Raw genomic sequence first — 21,359 nt, forward strand, 5'->3', positions numbered from 1 at the left:
CATGCAATCCCTATCTAAATACCAATGGCATTTTTCATAGAACTAGAAGGAATAATTTAAAAATTTGTATGGAAACACAAAAGACCCTGAAGAACCAAAATAATCTTAAGGAAGAAGAATGGAGCTGGACGAATCATACTTCTTGATTTCAGACTATACTACAAAGCTATAGTAATCAAAATAGCATGACCCTGGCATGAAAACAGACACATAGATTAATGGAACAGAATTGAGAGCCCAGAAATAAACTCATGCATTTATGATCAATTAATCTACAACAAAATAGGCAAAAATATACAATGGAGAAAAGACAGTCTCTTCAATAAGTCGTGCTGAAAAAACTGGGCATCTATATGTAGAAGTGAAGTGAAAGTTGCTCGGTCATGTCTGACTCTTTGTGACACCATGGACTATGCAGTCCACGGAAATCTCCAGGCCAGAATACTGGAGTGGGTAGCCTTTCCCTTCTCCAGGGGGTCTTACATGTAAAAGAATGAAATTAGAACATCCTCTAACATCACATTAAAAAATAAGCTCAAAACGGATTACAGACCTAGACAGACAGCTGAATACTACAAAACTCGTAGAGAAAAACACAGCTAGAACACTGGCATAAATTGCCACAATATTGTTTTGGCTCTGTCTCCTAAAGTAAAGGAAACAAAAGCAAAAATAAACAAATGGAAGCTAATTAAACTCAGCATTTGCACAACAAAGGAAACCATCAGCAAAGTGAAAAGCCAACCTAGAGAATGAGAAGAAATGTTTGCAAATGATAAGCCTAATAAGAGATTAATATCCAACATGTATAAATGGCTCATGCAACTTAACATCCAAAAAACAAAAATCCCAATTTAAAAATGAGCAAAAGAACTGAATAGACATTTTTCTTTTCTTTTCTTTTCTTTTTTTTAAAAATATTTATTTGGCTTCTCTGGGCCTTAGCTGCAGTATGCAGAATCTTCGATTTTCATTGCAGCAAGTGAGATCTTTTTAGCTGTAATATGCAGGCTCTTTTAGTTGCAGCATGTGAACTCTTAATTATGGCATGTGGATCCTTGCCCACATGAGATCAAATCTTTGCCCGCTGCACTGGGAGCAGGGAGTCTTAGCCAGTGGACCACCAGGGAAGTCCCTGAATAGACATTTTTCAGGAAAAATACATATAGTTAACAGGCAGAAGAAAAGATGGTCAATATTGCTAATTATCAGGTAATGCAAATGAAAATCATAATGAGATATCACCTCATACTTGTCAGAATTGCTATCATCAAAAAGAACACAAATAACAAATGTTGGTGAGGATGTGGGGAAAAGGGAACCCTCATATACTATTGGTGGGAATGTAGACTGGTGCAGCCACTGTGAAAAACAGTATAGAGGTTTCTGAAAAAATTGAAAATAGAACTACTACATGACCCAACATTTCCACTTCTGGATATATTTTCAAAAAATCCCCAAAACACTGATTTGAAAGACACATGTACAATGTTCATAGCAATGTTATTTATATAGTTCCCAAGATATGAAAACAACTGAAGTGTCTAAGGTGAATGGATAAAGAAGATGTTTTTTATATATGTTTTATATATAATGGAATACTACCCAGTCATAAAAGGATTAGAAATTTGCCATTTTCAGCAATGTGAATGGACATGGAGAGTAAGGATGTATTGTAAAACACAGGAAATACAACAAATATTTTATAATAACTATAAATGAAGTATAACCTTTAAAACTGTTGGTCAGAATATTGTACACCTGTAACCTACATAATATTATATAGCAACTATTATGTCAATTTGAAAAATTACTTAAAAAATCTATTATCTCTTGTATGTGGAAGAGTTTCACAGTATATTCTTATTTGTCATAGGCAGATACTTTATTTTGCCAAGTGTAAACATTTGCAAAGAATTCAGGCCAACCTGGAAATCCTATGCAGTTCAGAAAGCTCTAAGAAGTCAGATTTTTTTTTGCCTTTTTTTTGAAAAAAATTATTTATTTTAATCGGAGGCTAATTACTTTACAATATTGTGGTGGTTTTTGCCATACATCGACATGTGTCCCCCCATCCTGAACACCCTCCCCACCTCCCTCCCCTCCCCATCCCTCTGCATTGTCCCAGCGCACTGGCTTTGGGTGCCCTGCTTCATGCATCAAACTTGTACTGGTCATCTATTTTACAAATGGTAATATACATGTTTCAATGCTATTCTCTAAAATCATCCCACCCTTGCTTCTCCCACATAGTCCAAAAGTCTGTTCTTTACATCTGTGTCTCTTTTGCTGTTTTGCATATAGGGAAATCTATATTATTACTTACATCATTACTGTCTTTCTAAATTCCATATATATGCATACTGTATTGGTGTTTCTCTTTCTGACTTGACTTCACTCTGTATAATAGGCTCCAGTTTCATCCACCTCATTAGAACTGACTCAAATGCATTCTTTTTGATAGCTGAGTAGTATTCCATTGTGTATATGTACCACAGCTTTCTTATCCATTCATCTGCTGATGGACATCTAGGTTGCTTCCATGTCTTGGCTATTGTAAACAGTGCTGCAGTGAACATTGGGGTACATGTGTCTCTTTCAATTCTGGTTTCCTTGGGGTGTGTGCCCAGGAGGGGGATTGCTGGGTCATATGGCAGTTCTATTTCCATTTTTTTTTAAGGAATCTCCACACTGTTCTCCATAGTGGCTATACTAGTTTGCATTCCCACCAATAGTTTAAGAGGATTGCCTTTTCTCCACACCCTCTCCAGAATTTATTGTTTGTAGACTTTTCGATGGTAGCCATACTGACCAGCGTGAAATGGTACCTCATTTTGTCTTTTAATTTGAATTTCTCTGATAATGAGTGATGTTGAGCATCTTTTCATGTGTTTATTAGCCGTCTGTATGTTTTCTTTTCATACTGTTCATGGGGTTCTCAAGGCAAGAATACTGAAGTGGTTTGCCATTCCCTTCTCCAGGGGACCACATTTTGTCAGAATTCTCCACCATGACTCATTCGTCTTGGGTGGCCCTACACGGCATGGCTCATAGTTTCATTGAGTTAGACAAGGCTGTGGTCTATGTGATCAGTTTGATTAGTTTTTTGTGATTGTGGTTTTCATTCTGTCTTCCCTCTGATAGATAAGGATAAGTGGCTTATGGAAGCTTCCTGATGGGAGAGACTGACAATGGGGGAAACTGGGGAAGTATACAAAAAAGATCTTCATGATCCAGATAACCATAATCATGTGATCACTCACCTAGAGCCAGACATCCTGGAATATGAAGTCAAGTGGGCCTCAGGAAGCATCACTACTAACAAAGGTAGTGGAAGTGATGGAAATCCAGTTGAGCTATTTCAAATCCTAAAAGATGATTCTGTGAAAGTGTTAACACTCAATATGCCAGCAAATTTGGAAAACTCAGCAGTGGCCACGGGACTGGAAAAGGTCAGTTTTTATTCCAATCCCAAAGAAAGGCAATGCCAAAGAATGTTCAAACTACTGCACAATTGCACTCATCTCACACACTTAGCTTTAGTTCATTTTAAAATCCAACCATTTAATAAAACAGATTGAGGAATTCCATGGTGGAATTCCCTGGTTAGGACTCAGCACTTTTACTGCAAGGGTCCAAGTTTGACCCCTGGTTGGGGAACGAAGATCCCACAAATTGCACATTGTAGCTAAAAAAAATAATAATTTTCAAAAAAAAATAATTTAAAATAAAAAATAAGATAGCCTGAGTTGATGCTAGGGAAGTGAATATGTCTTGTCAATCTCCTTGACTGTCAGATGTCACTATTGAGAAAGTGACTAATTAATTGCCTGAATTAATTCCTTATGATTCTGATTTAATTATCCATAAGATAACCTTTGTATACTCTAGTTTACATATTTGTCCTCTCAAGGCACATAAATGAGTATAAAATATTTACCAAACCACATCTAAAATTCAAAGTTGATTCTTCAGATCAGGATTGTGGATAATTTATCTGTTTTAGAAAATGGTTCTAATATGGCTTGTAGTTTTGAAGTTATTGTATTGGGCTATTTTGAAAGTTTATAAATGTGAAAAGCTAATAAGCTGAAACCTCAGTTAAGTAGAGCTGGGAGACCAGAGCAGGGAGGTCTCACACCGTGTGACAATAGCAGAGCCCAACAGGAAAAAGAAAGACACCTCTTCTTTCCTGCCTTCTCACCCTCCTTTCCCTCTCCAAGTCCTTGCCTTGAAGGACTTGCGCATGGGTGCACTTCCACTCACCATGGGTGCAGAGCCTGAATTGCAATTCTCTGCTGATCCTGAATAAACCCATCTTTGCTAGAGAAATATTTTCTATTTGTTTTAGGTCAACATTTGTTAACATAACTGAAAGTTATCCTTTTTAAGAGTAGGAGAGCAATAAAAGGCAAGTTGGGTATACCTCAATATTTAATGCTGAGAATACAAAAAGAAGACATACATTCTCCTCTCAACAAACTTACAGGGCTCATGGGGAAAACAGACCCAGAAATATAGAAGTGTACTTCACAGGGGAGATAGCTTAACTAGAGGAACACAAAAGGTTAAAAGACTGAGTAACCGTGACTGGGAGAGAGGGGATGGCTTCCCAGAGGATATAACATTTAGACAGAAGTGAAATTCAAGTGTGTTAGGCAGACAAAGGAGGGAAAGTGTGTTTCTGGCAGAATAGGGATCTAGAGATGAAATGGTTCAGCATACACTTCATGAACCCTGAAAGCCTTGACAAGGCTGGAGCACAGGGGGAAGTGGTAGGACATTAGAGTGGAGAGGAGGCACAAATCACTCTGAATAATGTTAAGATACCAGGCACCTATATTTACGTTTTACCTTGAGGGAGGTTAGAAGCCAGTGGAGGAAGTTTGCAAAAGAGTGCAGAAGAGGGCCTCTGTGGCAGCAGGGAGGAGGAAAGAGGGGAGAGCTGAGAGGATGGACAGAGCGGTATACAGCTGCTCTGTTTATTCATATTCCCATCCTGTTTCAGCAAAGACTTAATGAAGGCAGTTAAAGGTGTATAATTTTCCTGTGTTCAGGACTCAGCCTATACCAGCTTCAAAATCATTAATGATGTGAGGAGAGTGAAGAGCTAGAGGAGAAAGGGAAAAGGAGATGGGAGCCAAGAAAGAAGGAGGAGGATTGTAAGGTAATTAAGAAAAATCAGGGATGAAAGCTAGTGAGCGCGTTAGTCAAGTAGTCAGAGTGATGGCTCATTACTGACAGGACAAAAGCATTCACACCTCATAGGCTGTGACAGGGACACAGCATGACTGGAGGGTTGTTTCTGGTAAAGTGACAGAGATTAGACCTGAGTCTAATCATCATGAAACATCCGACAAATCCAAACTGGAAGATATCCTACGAAATAACTGGCCAATAATTTTTTAAAGTTCCCAAGATAATCAAAATCAAGGAGATCTTTCAGATCAAAAAAAGTCTGGAGAGACATGACAACTAAATGCAACACTTGTTTTTGAAGCAGATTTTCTTTCTATGAGACTTTATTGGGATATATGGCAAAACTTGAGTAGAGGCTAAAAATTATAGCAATGTACTGAATAGCATATCAATTTTAATGACTCTATGGCAGTAATAGAGGGAAATGACTCTGTAGAAAATGCAGACAAATATTAAGGAATGGTGGGCATCAGGTTGGCAACTTAAGCAGTGTCCTCAAATGGTCAGGAAAAAAGTCCTTTATACTATATTTGCAACTTTACTGTAAGTCCGAAATTTTTCAAAAAGCTTAAAATGATTTTAAAGTGGACGTTTTTAAGTTAAAAGAACTATGTAGCAAAATATTTTTCTGTCCTCTAAATAAGAAAAAGAATGTTTAAAAATTTGGTCTCAATAAGAACAAATACTAAAATAAAAGATTGGTATGCCTGCCTGACTACATGAAAACTAACAACAAAAGTAGAGAAGACAAATCACAAACTGGGAGAAGTTATAGTAATAAATCCTGCCAATGCCGGAGATACTTAAGAGACATAGGTTTGATCCCTGTGTTGGGAGGATCCCCTGAAGGAGGGCACAGTAACCCACTCCAGTATTCTTGCCTGGAGATTCCCAGGGACAGAGGAGCCTTGAGGGCTACAGTCCATAGTGTAGCAGAGTCCGACATGACTGAAGCGACTTAGCATGCACACACGCATTATAATAAATATAACTGAAAATAGATCATCAACAAATTATATAAGAATTCCTACATGAACTAGAAAAATTCAATAGAAAACTGAACAAAATGCATTCACAGAAAACCTGAATACAATAAAAAATATGGAAAGAAATGTTAGAGAAATTAAAATTAAGGCTATTGTGAAATACCATTTTTACCCACTTAATGGGCAAAAATGAAGTTCAACAATATCCACTGTTGGGAGAACATGAATTAATGGGAACACTTCAGTACTACTGAGGAAGGTGAATGAGATACAACTTTGGAAAACCATTTGGCACTTTTTATGTAAAGGTAAATGTTTGAAGATGTCATGACTCAGCAATTCCACTTCAAGGTAAAGGCCCATAGCTCCTCAACAAAACAGCTAGAGACAAGTAAAAGAATATGCAAAAGAGTACTGTTGGCTAGAATGAAAACTGGGCACAATCCCCCAAAGCTAATTTTCATAATGGCATATTATACAGCAGTACCATTGCCTTCTCCACACAAAAGAATAAACTAATCCAAAAAAATAATATGCAGCATTTAAAACACATCTACACCCATGGCTGATTCATGTCAATGTATGACAAAACCCACTACAATATTGTAAAATAATTAGCCCCCAATTAAAAAAAAAACATTGTTGAGTGAAAAAAACAGAATATTATATGCAGTCTGATATGTTTATAAAACTCGAGGCAAAACATTACAATAAACTGATTGTGTAAAAATGTAGTAAAGCTATTTTTATAAGCAATGGAATGATAAACATAAAATTCAAAAACATAGTTTCATCTGTGGAAAAGTGATGTGATGAGAGACTCTATGGGTAGGTAGGTATAAGCTTTTGGTTCCCTATGGCTCTTGAACTGAGTAGCAGGTACATGAATGTTCACATAATAGTGTTTTACAACTTACATGCATTTTACTCATAACTTTTTGCTTGTAATAATTATACTATATTAAAAGGTAAAGAGAAAAAATTACATATTCATGATAATTTTAAACTTGAAAATTGAATCAAATAAAGTATATGGTTTACTCAATGTTTTCTCACAATTTTTTGGATTTGATTCTTATAATAAGGCTGGGAAGTGTGGGGTCAGATACCAATTTCAGTAACTTTGTTGAAGAAGAAGTTATGAGTTCAAGAGAGGCCAAGTGTCTCATTCAAGCTTATCTATTTGATAAGTGATGGGTTAGGGTCTCCAAGGCTTAAGACTCTAAATATTATACAGTTTCCAACAATCCAGACTCATACCTAAATGGGGTATAGGAAAAATAGGTCAAATACAGAAAACAGAACTGCTCTTCTGGAGAAATGCTGTTATCCTAAGAGGAAACTGTCCACCAAGAAGGCAGAAAGGAGGGTATGGCTTTCCAGAATGTTTCCATGGCAATGCATCTTATTGTTGTAGGAGTGTTCAAACAATCCACCACATAAAAAAAAGGATATTTTCCTTTTTCCTAAAAATCTGAATAAGTTGCTTATTTTTGATACTCATTCACTTCCACAATTACCCTCACAGCACATCCACAAGCTATGAAGAGGACGGACACAACAGTTCTTTCTCCACTTTACAAACAGAAAACAAAGTCAAAGAGGAGTGACCCACTATCACTCCTTTTTACAAAGCACCCGGCGTTTCCCTAATCTCTTCACTGCTGCCTGCATCTCCTGGTTCCTCAGGGTGTAGATCATGGGGTTGAGCATGGGGGTCATGACCGTGTGGCTGATGGATACAGCCTTGTCCATGGAGAAGGAGGTGAAGGGCCGGGCATAGAGGTAAATGCTTGGAATGAAAACAATAGACACCACGATGATGTGGGTGGTGCAGGTGGAAGCTGCCTTCCTCCTTGCCTGCCCTGAGTGGGACCTCAGCATCACCAGGATGACTGAGTAGGAGACCAGGAGGAGGAGGAACCAGATGACATCCAGCATCCCACTGTTGCAGATCATGAGGAACTCCAGGACAGAAGTGTCAGTACAGGCGAGTCTCAGAACTTGTGGAACATCACAGTAGAAGTTATCTAGGACATTGGGGCCACAAAAAGGCAGTGGGAGCATCAGGACCAGTTGGGAAATGGAATGAACAAAACCTACCATCCAGGCTGTCATGACCAGCCCCACACAGAGCTGAGTGTTCATGATGGTGACATAGTGGAGGGGCCGGGATATAGCAACAAGGCGGTCATAGGCCATCACTGAGAGGAAGAAGACCATGGCACCTCCCAGAAAGTGGAAGAAGAAGATCTGGGTCATGCATCCCTGGTAGGAAATCGTTTTCTTCTCAGCACGCAAGTCCACCAGCATCTTTGGAGCAGTGACTGAAGAGAAACAGAGGTCTAAGATAGCCAGGTTTCTGAGCAGAAAATACATGGGTGTGTGGAGCCTGGAATCAGAGGTCACTGTCACTACAATGAGGAGGTTGCCCATGACAGTGGTTGTGTAGACAAACAGGAACACCAGAAACAAGACTAGCTGGAGCTCCTGAGTTTGTGAGAGGCCCAGGAAGACAAATTCTGTCATACATGTGTGGTTCCCTGATGCCATGATGTCTTCTCCATACACCTAAATAAAACACACCACAGACAGAGATGCATGAAGTTACTATGTGCTATTCTAGTGCTCAGTGACTCAAAGCAACTGTCCAAGTCCTCATCTGACGCTGGAATACACATTCATGAGATATCTTAAAGCCATCCAGACACACGCTATCTGCTTTTCAAAGATTCAGTGTAATATAGTGGTGGGAAAACAGAGTCCAACAGAACCAGAGTCAAATTTCAGAACTTAATATTCCATGAGATTTGACCTTGAGTAAGGTATTTACCTGAGTCTGTTTCCACATCTCTAAGAAGTTTTCTTTTCTAGAAAATTTCCATGGAATTAAATAACACATAAGGTTTCTAGAATATGTCTGGAATAATAAATGCTCATCACTCTCCTCTGTGTAGCGTCCTAATCTAAATAAATCCATGTTCCAATCTCTAATACATTTTTTGTATCAGTCATTTATCAAGCAACAGTTAACACATTATAATATGAATGGACTTTTCATAAGTCTATGTTTTCCCTCTATAATTCAACTCTAAGCTCCCAGAGATATAAATATGTATCTTATAACTTATTTATGTCCTACCATGCACACTTTGCTGATAGTCAATATTCAAAAAGTATGTGGTGTTGATTCTGGGTGGGTGAAAAGCTATAGGGAGTGCCTCCTCCGACTGACGCAGGTGGTCCTTTACTGGGAGCAGTAACAGGACATGTATGATATATGTCCTGAGACAAGAAAAGGGGGAGAGGGGTTCTCTGGATTAATAAATGGGTGATGGATCTTGTACAAAGGAGACTGGAATACTCAAAGAAACAATTTTAGAAGATATTACTGATTACAAGGGAGAAGACAAAGGAAGATATTGACATAAGAGAAACAGAATAGGCAAAGGAATAAAGAAGGTGGATTAAAAGGAAGCGAGAAGGAAGAGGAATGGAAAGGAGGAGGGGCAGGAGTGGGAATGGGAACAAAGATGAAGAAGAACATGGAGAGTGAGAGATAGAGGTGACAGGTGAGGGTTAAGGGGCTTCCTCACTCCCTTTGCCTTGCCTCACTCCCCTCCCTCACCTGCCTCCTACAATCTATCATCCATCAGAGGTCATTTTAGTCTCATCCTTCTGCTTCCATCTGCAGCCACTCCAGTCCATCTTCTATGTCACTGTCACAGAGAGCTTTCTAAACTCATATCTCATCGTCTTCCTCCCTCATTCAGTTCAGTTCAGTCACTCAGTCGTGTCCAACTCTTTGCAACCCCATGAACTGCAGCCAGTTCTCCCTGTCCATCACCAACTCCCAGAGTCCACCCAAACCCATGTCTATTGAGTTGGTGATGCCATCCAGCCATCTCATCCTCTGTGTACGCTTCTTCTCCTGCCCTCCATCTTTCCCAGCATCAGGGTCTTTTCAAATGAGTCAACTCTTCACATGAGGTGGCCAAAATATTGTAGTTTCAGCTTCAGCATCAGTCCTTCCAATGAACACCCAGGACCGATCTCCTTTAGAATAGACTGGTTGGATCTTCTTGCAGTCAAGGGACTCTCAAGAGTCTTCTCCAACAACACAGTTCAAAAGCATCAATCCTTTGGCGCTCAGCTATCTTCACAGTCCAACTCTCACATCCATACATGACCACTGGAAAAACCACAGCCTTGACTAGACGGACCTTTGTTGGCAAAGTAATGTCTCTGCTTTTCAATATGCTATCTAGGTTGGTCATAACTTTCCTTCCAAGGAGTAAGTGTCTTTTAATTTCAAGGCTGCAATCACCATCTGCAGTGATTTTGGAGCCCCCCAAATAAAGTCTGACACTGTTTCCACTGTTTCCCCATCTATTTGCCATGAAGAGATGGGACCAGATGCCAGGATCTTCGTTTTCTGAATGTTGAGCTTTAAGCCAACTTTTTCAATAATCTTTTAATGAGTATCGAGGGCCCACAGCTTAAAACTCAAACGTTTAGAAGTGATCTAATGGGTTAATTCAGGGTTGACATACATGCTTACATACATGTAACTCCCTCTCAGTATGTCACACCAAGCTTTAAAATGTAGGCTCCATCTACCTTTCTCATCAGTATCCCTGTTACCCAGGAACTGATGTTCAGGGAATCCATAGTCTCTCACATATGCCATATGCCATATGCTTGCTTATGTCTGTAGCTTTGGGAATAAATTGTGCTTCCTGAAATACCTTCTACAACCTTCTCAACTTAGAAGTCTCCAGATATCACCTTTTCTGTGACTCCTCCATTTCTGCCATGCAGAATTAATCCCTAAATTCTCAGGGTTCCAATAACATTTTATAGCTTTTATAATTTATTTTCTGTTGTTTTTCTTAGCTAGATTGTAAATTCAATTACTTAGTAGCCCCATCATCTAGAATAACAACTCTGATCTAGCAGTTGCTCAAAAAAGCTTGCTAACATAATGTATGTGTACATAATTGTGTTATCTTGTTCAACGTGACCACGTAGAAAATTTTGTTGTGTACCCTGTTTTCCTTTGCTTTCAGCATTCTCCCTCTAAATCACAGGACCAAGTTTTCACTTGGTTGTGAAAAGCTTGGTTTTGCACATGCAACTTGAGGAATCTGTTTTCAATACCTTGTTTTCCCTGCATTACTTTTTGATGCTCTCATCACATTTAAGAGTTACTTCTATCAAGTCTATATCATCTGTTTATTCTCTCCACCCTCTAGCAAATGTTTCTGGATGCTTCTTACAGCTGCTCTATATACAGGTGAGGAGAGCCTGGGTCTCTTACCTTTTTCAGCCCAGAATGGTAGAGAGTCTTCAGGTCTAACATCTTCTTGAAGATCCTTTTTCTGCTTTATTTTTAATTTACCAGCCACTGCCCATACATCACATGTACAACAAGAGGTGTGACCCAAGGAGGAGGGAATATCCTTAGGGAGAAACTACTGACCTCACTCAGGAAACAGGGCTGGGCCGATTACCACTGGGGGAAAGGGAGCAATGGGAGTTGTTAAAAAGTTTCAAAATGCCTCAAAAACACATATTCATTAAGAGCTATTCCCTTGGGGTCAAAAAGACCAAGGACAATATAATTTTATAGATTTGTAGAATATAGAATTCTCAGGCCAAGATCCAAAAAGACAAGAGTCTCTTCAAAAGAAACCAATTCTCTGAAAGTTTTAGAAGAAATTAGTTCTTAGAACAGTGGTTCTTACCTGTGAGACAATCACCTGGAATGCCTCTTAAAAGAGAAACGACTGTGCTCCTGCCCCAGACTTTCTCACTCAGTTGGTCAATGATAAGGCCAAGAATCTGCATTTATAGCAAGCTCTCAGATGATGTTAATGCCCCTGTTCTGGGGACCACACTTTGAGACCCATGGACTTTCTTATCAGCACAGGGACGGTTCTCTCTGTCGTGCAATCTTTGGGATAACTGGTCTGATTTCTTTCCTTCTTCTTCCCCTTCTTCTTTTCATCTTTTTCTCTTACTTTTAAGCCTAATTGATCTTTTCCTAGGGAAATTTGTAGGTGGAAAAATACTTGTAGACTACAGTGGAAACTTACTGCCCTGTAAACCTTGTCCCTTATTTGCCAACCAAAGCTCCAAAATTGATTAACCACCCATACTGATGCCAACATTCTTTACATGTGAATTCTTACCACCTCTAGAATAAGGATTGGTACAGGAAACCCACATTTTTTTCATTATGAGGAATTGCTCAACACTGGAATTAACTGGCATTGTAATCTTGATGTGCTGTAAAAATTATCTGACTTCCATTAATCTATATTTCTGTCTTTGTGCCAGTACCATACTGTCTTGATGACTGTAGCTTTGCAGTATAGCCTAAAGTCAGGAAGGTTGACTACTCCAGTTCCATTCTTCTTTCTCAAGATTGCTTTGGCTATTCGAGGTTTTACGTTTCCATACAAATTGTGAAATTATTTGTTCAAGTTCTGTGAAAAGTGCCATTGGTATTTTGATAGGGATTGCATTGAATCTATAGATTGCTTTGGGTAGTATACTCATTTTCACTACATTGATTTTTCCAAAACACGAACATGGTATATTTCTCTATCTATTTATAACATCTTTGATATCGTTCATCATTGTTTTATAGTTTTCTATATATAGGTCTTTGCTTCCTTATGTAAATTTATTCCTAGGTATTTTATTCTTTTTGTTGCAATGGTAAATGGGATTCTTTCTTTAATTTCTCTTTCTGTTTCTTCACTGTTAGTGTATAGGAATGCAAGGGATTTCTGTGTATTAAATTTATATGCTGCAACTTTACTATATTTATTGATTAGCTCCAGTGATTTTCTGGTAGTACCTTTAGGGTTTTCCATGTAGAGGATTATGTCATCTGCAAAAGTGAGAGTTTTACTTCTTCTTTTCAAATCTGGATTCCTTTTGTTTCTTTTTCTTCTCTGATTGCTGTGGCTAGGACTTCCAAAACTATGTTAAACAGTAGTGTTGAGAGTGAGCACACACCTATGGAAACCTTATCTTTGACAAAGGAGGCAAAAATATACAATGGAGAAAAAAAATCCTCTTTAACAAGTGGTGCTGGGAGAACTGGTCAACTGCCTGTAAAAGAATGAAACTAGAACATTTTCTAACACCATACACGAAAATAAATTCAAAATGGATTAAAGATCTAAATGTAAGACCAGAAACTATAAAACTCCTAGAGGAAAACATAAGTAAAACCCTTTCTGACATAAATCACAGCAAGATCCTCTATGACCCACCTCCCAGAGTAATGGAAATAAAAGCAAAAATAAACAAATGGGACCTAATTAAACTTAACAACTTTTGCACAACAAAGGAAACTATAAGCAAGAAGAAAAGGCGCCTTCAAAATGGGAGAAAATAATAGCAAATGATATAACTGACAAAGAATTAATCTCCAAAATGTACAAGCAGCTCATGCCGTTCAATACCAGAAAATGAATACCCGATCAAAAGCGGGCCAAAGAACTAAATAGACATTTCTCCAAAGAAGACATCAGTTCAGTTCAGTCACTCAGTTGAGTCCAACTCTTTGTGACCCCATGACTGCAGCATGCCAGGCTTCCCTGTCCATCACCAACTCCCAGAGTATACTCAAACTCATGTCCATTGAGTCAGTGATGCCATCCAATCACCTCATCCTCTGTCACTCCCTTCTTCTCCTGCCCTCAATCTTTCTGAGCATATGGTCTTTTCCAAGGAGTCAGTTCTCATCAGGTGGCCAAAGTATTGGAGTTTCGGGTTCAGCATCAGTCTTTCCAATGAATATTCAGGACTGATTTCCTTTAGGATGGACTGGCTGGATCTCCTTGCAGTCCAAAGGACTCTCAAGAGTCTTCTCCAACACCAGAGTTCAAAAGCATCAATTCTTCGGCACTCAGCTTTCTTTATAGTTCAACTCTCACATCCATACGTGACTAATGGAAAAACTATAGGTTTGACTGGATGGACCTTTGTCGGCAAAGTAATATCTCTGCTTTTTAATATGATATCTAGGTTGGTCATAGTTTTTCTTCCAAGGAGCAAGTGTCTTTTAATTTCATAGATGCAGCCACCATCTGCAGTGATTTTTGAGCCCAAGAAAATTAAGTCTGTCACTGTTTCCATTGTTTCCCTATCTATTTGCCATGAAGTGATGGGACCTGTCTGGGGAGGCCTTACAAATAGCTGTGAAAAGAAGAGAAGTGAAAAGCAAAGGAGAAAAGGAGAGATATAAGCATCTGAATGCAGAGTTCCAAAGAATAGCAAGGAGAGATAAGAAAGCCTTCCTCAGCGATCAATGCAAAGAAATAGAAAAAAACAACAGAATGGGAAAGACTAGAGATCTCTTCAAGAAAATTAGAGATGCCAAGGGAATATTTCATGCAAAGATGGGCTCGATAAAGATCAGAAATGGTATAAACCTAACAGAAGCAGAAGATATTAAGAAGAGGTGGCAAGAATACACAAAAGAACTGTACAAAAAAGATCTTCACGACCAAGATAATCACGATGGTGTGATCACTCACCTAGAGCCAGACATCCTGGAATGTGAAGTCAAGTGGGCCTTGGAAAGCATCACTATGAACAAAGCTAGTGGAGGTGATGAAATTTCAGTTGAGCTATTTCAAATCCCAAAAGATGATGCTGTGAAAGTGCTGCACTCAATATGCCAACACATTTGGAAAACTCAGCAGTGGCCACAGGACTGGAAAATGTCAGTTTTCATTCCAATCCCAAAGAAAGGCAAAGCCAAAGAATGCTCAAACTACTGCACAATTGCACTCATCTCACACACTAGTAAAGTAATGCTCAAAATTCTCCAAGCCAGGCTTCAGCAATACGAGAACCATGAACTCCCTGATGTTCAAGCTGGCTTTAGAAAAGGCAGAGGAACCAGAGATCAAATTGCCAACATCCGCTGGATCATCAAAAAAGGAAGAGAGTTCCAGAAAAACATCTATTGCTTTATTGACTATGCCAAAGCCTTTGACTGTGTGGATCACAAGAAACTGTGGAAAATTCTGAAAGAGATGGGAATACCAGATCACCTGACCTGCCTCTTGAGAAACCTATATTCAGGTCAGGAAGCAACAATTAGAACTGAACATGGAACAACAGACTGGTTCCAAATAGGAAAAGGAGTACGTCAAGGCTGTATATTGTCACCCTGCTTTTTTAACTTCTATGCAGAGTACATCATGAGAAACGCTGGGATGGAAGAAGTACAAGCTGGAACCAAGATTGTTGGGAGAAATATCAATAACCTCAGATATGCAGATGACACCACTCTTATGGCAGAAAGTGAAGAGGAACTAAAAAGCCTCTTGATGAAAGTGAAAGAGGAGAGTGAAAAAGTTGGCTTAAAGCTCAACATTCAGAAAACGAAAATCCTGGCATCTGGTCCCATCACTTCATGGGAAATAGATGGGGAAACAATGGAAACAGTGTCAGACTTTATTTTTGGGGGCTCCGAAATCACTGCAGATGGTGATTGCAGCCATGAAATTAAAAGACGCTTTAGAAAAGTTATGACCAACCTAGATAGCATATTAAAAAGGCAAGACATTACTTTGCCAACAAAGGTCTGTCTAGTCAAGGCTATGGTTTTTCCAGTAATCATGTATGGATGTGAGAGTTGGACTGTGAAGATAGCTGAGCGCCAAAGAATTGATGCTTTTGAACGGTGGTGTTGGAGAAGACTCTTGAGAGTCCCTTGGACTGCAAGGAGATCCAACCAGTCTATTCTAAAGGAGATCAGTCCTGGGTGTTCATTGGAAGAACTGATGCTAAAGCTAAAACTCCAATACTTTGGCCACCTCGTGTGAAGAGTTGACTCATTTGAAAAGACCCTGATGCTGGAAGGGATTGGGAGCAGGAGGAGAAGTGCACGACTGAGGATGAGATGGCTGGATGGCATCACCGACTCGATGGACATGAGTTTGAGTGAACTCCGGGAGTTGGTGATGGACAGGGAGGCCTGGCGTGCTGCAATTCATGGTGTCATAAAGAGTCAGACACGACTGAGCGACTGAACTGAATTGATGGGACCAGATGCCATGATCTTAGTTTTCTCTAGGGGATCTTCAGGAGATCTTGATCCAGGGATCAGACCCACGTCTCTCGTCTCCTGCATTGGCAGGTGGATTTTTTATCACTAGCATCACCTGGGGTGGGGGGGAAACAGAGCTTCACATTTTTTAATATTCCAGAGGGATTATATTTTGCTAAGCATAAATAATTGTTTCAAAAGAATTTAGACCAACCTGGAATCTCATGTAGAATAGAAAGCTATTTAAGAATTATCAGTTTTTATTGTTCACCAAGGTTATGAAGACAGTTAATTCCAATTCTGAACAGTTCATCATATTAAGAAAATACAAACATTTCCTGTATTAGTGCTTATATGAAAGGAAGGATCTCATTGAGTACTAATTCATATATAAAGAGTGCTAGAGTTTTAAGATGGTGCAATAATTGCATATGGATGAGAAATCGATCTGGGGATCTGGTTGACAAAATGAAAGAGTTTACAGGATTTCTTTCCAACGTAGTATACAAACATTTTCCCACCTATGACATCATCCAAATTAAGATCAATTAACGTTTTTAAAGTCAGCTATCAGTCAAGTTGTTTTGGTAATATGAGAAAGAACTGTTCACTGTGCTGATGAGCTTCCCTGGTAGTTCAGTGGGTAAAGAATCTGCCTGCAGGAGACCAGGTTCGATTCCTGGGTTGGGAAGATCCCCTGGAGAAGGAAATAGCAACTCACTCCAGTATTCTTGCTTGGAAAATCCCATGGACAGAGGAGCCTGGCGGGCCATAGTCCATGAGGCCACAAGAGTCGGACATGACTTAAGGCCTAAACCACCACCACTGTGCTGGCAGAGAACAGTGAAACTCAGAGTCAGTCGGTCTCCAACTGTGGTTTCAGAGAAGCAGGATCATCATCATCACCTGAAAACTTGTTTGAAATGCAAATTTTCATGCTCCAACTAAGACCTACCACATCAAAAATTCTGTGTGGGCATTTCTGAGTCTTCATATCCATTCTAGGTGATCTAATGGGTCCTTCCAAAACTCCCAGAGATTTTGATTCTTTTGGAGAGGTTCTGTTCTTTCTGATCTTGGTATCCTACCAAACATGTCATGAACCTCCACAATTTTCAGTGTCTTTGGTGGGTTTTTGTTTTTGTTTTGTGGGGCTTCTGTTATTTTGTTTTTGATTACTTTGTTTATTTTGCTCAAGATGGCCTTTCAAATAATGCTTTTGAGAGACCTAGAAACTTATTAACAGGTCCCATTGTTCCCTCATCCCCAGCAGGACTCATTCCAGCTCTGCTTCCTGAGCCCAGTCCAATCATTTCTCCCTGAGGAGATCCCCTCTTCCCCAAGGCCATGCCCATGAGTCATGTGTGTGAGTGATGGCAGAGGTCAGGAAGCTATGAGACTGCATGGAGAGGACCTCCCAGAAAGTGTAAAACGTGAACTCTCTTCTTCCACTTGGGGCTGAAGGAAGGTGAGAGTCCGAGTGTTTCCATACCTACTGATAGGAAAATAGTAGTTAGGTTTTTAAAAACATCTGCTAGAAGGTGAGGAGAATAAGCCAGTGTCATAGACTTGATGGTACTAAGTCTAAAAAAGAGGAGAGCCTTGGGAAGTAATTTGGAGGGGGCACTGTGCTGTTAATACAGTGGCTTCATGTTACATGTAAAACCCAGGAATTTCAGCAACCAAGCATAGAACTTGCTTTATGAGACAAGAAACAGGATACTTAAAATACTAAAACACTAAAAATACTGCACATAATCTATCACCTACTTAATACATTATTTGGCAACATTCACTGAGCATGTGCTGTTATCAGAGATGCTGTTCCAATTTCTGAGGTTACTAAAACACTGAAATAATGATATAGTTGGTTTAGGGGAGAAGCTGAAAAAGGAAACAAATGATGATAAACATTATTGGGGTATGCTTTAAATGTTTAAAGAAACTTGAGCAATTGGATTTTTTCTGCAAAGGAGAAATGGTGATAGGAGTGACAGAAAGGGTAAGGTGGGCTTTTCTAAGGTTGAGATGAGACGGTAGGGAAGAAAATTCCAGGAAACAAACATGGAAATAAATAAATATGTTATCATGTTTAAGACTATAATCCACTACAGAGCAAATTGTTAATTAGAGGTGGAGATATTGATTAGAAAGGCATATGGAGGTTATGTTTTATAGCCCTGTATGACAAGCTGAGCTGCATGTACAAGTGTAAGTATGTGTGTTTCTACCCTGACTTGATCCACAAAATATTGGATGTGGCTTCTAAGGGGCTCTGGTGAGCATCACTATAAGAGGTGAGAGGGGGAAGTGATTGGGTCAGCATTTAGAAAGGTCTCATGGACAGCTTTGTAGAGGGAAGAGTGAAGTGAAAGCAAATTCAAGTGAAAAATAAGAAGGGAGTGATCTCTGATCAATAACGGAATGCATGAAGTCAGGTGGGAGAGAGTGGGGGCTGAGATGAGGCAGGGAGAGAGGAGAACACTTGACCCTCACCTGTCACCTCTATCTCTCACCCTGAGAGTTCTTCTTCACCTTTGTTCATATTTCCTCCCTTGCCCCACCATCTTTCCATCTCTCCTTCCTTCACCCCATCTCTCCTTTCTTCACTCATTTTATTCCCCTATTTTCCTTCCTTTTAGTTTGCTTCCTTCCTTTAGAGTTTTCATCTATTTCCATTTTTTCAACATTTTTTCTCTTCTACCCTTGGATTCAATATCATTTTCTGGAATTGCTGTCCTTTCAGAAGAGTTCTAGTCTTCAAGCAATATATTCATCATTTGTTTCTCTGCTAATGAAGTAGTTACTCCTCTGACTCTTGTGATCTGGGGGGCCTTACCCAGTAAGGAGCCACCTACAGTTGGGGATGGGGAGAAATGAAATATCCAAGGGTGCAACTGTGTCCAGAGGCTCCCCTTCCGGGACCTGCACATACAATGATTCTGGGAAAGATTGAAAGTAAAAGAAGAAGTGGGCGGCAGAGGATGAGATGGTTAGATAGTACTACTGACACAATGGACATGAATTTGAGCAAACTCAAGATAGTGGAGAACAATGAAGCCTGGTATGCTGCAGTCCACATGATCACAAAGAGGTGGACACGACTTAGCAATTGAACAACAAAAGCAGTTAACATCAGGTACCTATCATGCACTATGAGCAAGGATGCAAATTGTGAAATCGAGACCTATGTCTGTAACACAGTAGGTTCAATAGTGGAGGAAAATCATAGACAAACGAAATGTTTGTTAACGTTATGATGTGTTAACTGTTGCATGAAGAACTACTGGTACAAAAATGTATTGATATTAAAGACTGGAAAAAGGGAGGAGGTCTTTAGAGTAGGAGACTATACAGAGGAGACTGATTACCATTTATTATTCCAGATAATGTTCTATGAAATTTATGTACTATTTTATTTGATTCCCTAGACAATTCATAGGGAAAACATGTTCTTATAGATGTAGAACCTAGGACTCAGATTAAGTAACTTGCAGGTCAAATCTCAAGGATGTGGAAGCTTGGAATTTTGACTGTTTCTGTTGGACTCCAAGTGTCTTGCTACCATTATGTTACACTGAATATTGGAAAGACAGGTTGCACATGTCTTTTGACAGCTTTAAGCTATTTCATGAATATGTATTCCAGCACCAATTAGTGAACCATTTAGAGAAAGACTACTTAGATCAGCACCTGGTATTATGATATGCACATGAGAATTTTCATCTTCTGGACTTGGACAAATCATTTTGAGCCCCTGAGCACTTGAAAGGTGAGCAGCAACTTCAGACAGAGGTCTGTCATTTGTGTTACTTAGGTGTATGGAGAAGACACCATGGCATCAGGGAACCTCACGTGGGTGTCAGAATTTGTCCTCCTAGGGCTCTCACAGACTCAGGAGCTCCAGCTCTTCTTGTTTCTAGTGTTCCTGTTTGTTTACACCACCACTGTCATGGGAAACCTCCTCATCATGATCACAGTGACCTCTGATTCCAGGCTCCACACACCTATGTATTTCCTGCTGCAAAATCTTGCTGTCATAGACCTCTGCTATTCCACAGTCACTTCTCCAAAGATGTTAGTGGACTTTCTGCATGAGACCAAGACCATCTCCTACCATGGCTGCATGGCCCAGATCTTCTTCTTGCACCTCTTGGGAGGTGGGACTGTCTTCTTCCTCTCAGTGATGGCCTATGACCGCTACATAGCTATCTCCCGGCCCCTTCACTACATCACCATCATGAACACTCGAGTGTGTGTGGGGCTGGTGGTGGCTGCCTGGGTAGGGGGCTTTGTCCACTCCATTGTCCAGCTTGTTTTGATGCTCCCACTGCCTTTTTGTGGCCCCAACACCTTGGATAACTTCTACTGTGACACTCCACAAGTGCTGAGACTTGCCTGCACTGACACTTCCCTCCTGGAGTTCCTTATGATCTCCAACAGTGGGATGCTGGTCCTCATCTGGTTTTTGCTCCTTCTGATCTCTTATACTGTCATCCTGGTGATGCTGAGGTCCCAGTCTGGACAGGCGAGGAGGAAGGCAGCTTCTACCTGCATCACTCACATCATAGTTGTATCTATGATTTTCATTCCTTGTGTCTATATCTATGCCCGGCCCTTCACTTAATTCCCCATGGACAAGACAGCATCCATCAGCTACACTGTCTTGACCCCCATGCTCAATCCCATCATCTACACCCTGAGGAACCAGGAGATGCAGGCAGCCATGAAGAGATTGGGCAAGCACCTAGTGATTTCCAGCAGGAAGTAAACTTAAAATAGGTTGACTTTAAATGACAGATCTTCCCTCTGAACTTTTGTTTTTCCATGTGAGAAGTGATGAAACATATTTATTGAGTGTGGCAGTTGAGATTAAGCTAGTATTTCTACAGAAAGCAAAATCTCCTGTGTCAGGTGTTGTGTTAGGCACTTTTACACTTTTGTCTCATTCTCAGAAAACTGACAGTGGATATATTATTATTATATTAAACAGTTTGCAAGTGAAAAAACTCAGAGAGAACTGACTTGCTCAATGAAGAAGATCAAGTGAGGGGCAGAGCCTGGTCAATAGATGGTTCCTCTAACTCCAAGTT

The 21,359-nt window shown here is 39.8% G+C and overlaps 2 protein-coding genes across 2 annotated transcripts; one reads left to right on the forward strand and one right to left on the reverse strand.

The window, feature by feature from the left end:
- Window positions 1–7,802: 7,802 nt before the first annotated feature.
- LOC138083985 (olfactory receptor 4D2-like) lies at window positions 7,803–8,738 on the reverse strand. Its single transcript, XM_068978018.1, has one exon. It carries the CDS (start codon window positions 8,736–8,738, stop codon window positions 7,803–7,805), a length of 936 nt encoding a protein of 311 aa, XP_068834119.1.
- Window positions 8,739–20,101: 11,363 nt separating this feature from the next.
- On the forward strand, window positions 20,102–21,037 carry LOC138083945 (olfactory receptor 4D1-like). The gene is given in 1 exon segment (XM_068977961.1): window positions 20,102–21,037. A coding segment is annotated over 1 exon segment (936 nt).
- Window positions 21,038–21,359: the final 322 nt, after the last annotated feature.

The sequence above is a fragment of the Capricornis sumatraensis genome, chromosome 8 (genome assembly GCF_032405125.1).
Source record: "Capricornis sumatraensis isolate serow.1 chromosome 8, serow.2, whole genome shotgun sequence".
Taxonomy (NCBI): domain Eukaryota; kingdom Metazoa; phylum Chordata; class Mammalia; order Artiodactyla; family Bovidae; genus Capricornis; species Capricornis sumatraensis.

Bases quoted from the DNA above. Each gene is read 5' to 3' on its own strand.
- LOC138083985 (XM_068978018.1), bottom strand. From the start codon at position 8,738: ATGGCATCAGGGAACCACACATGTATGACAGAATTTGTCTTCCTGGGC.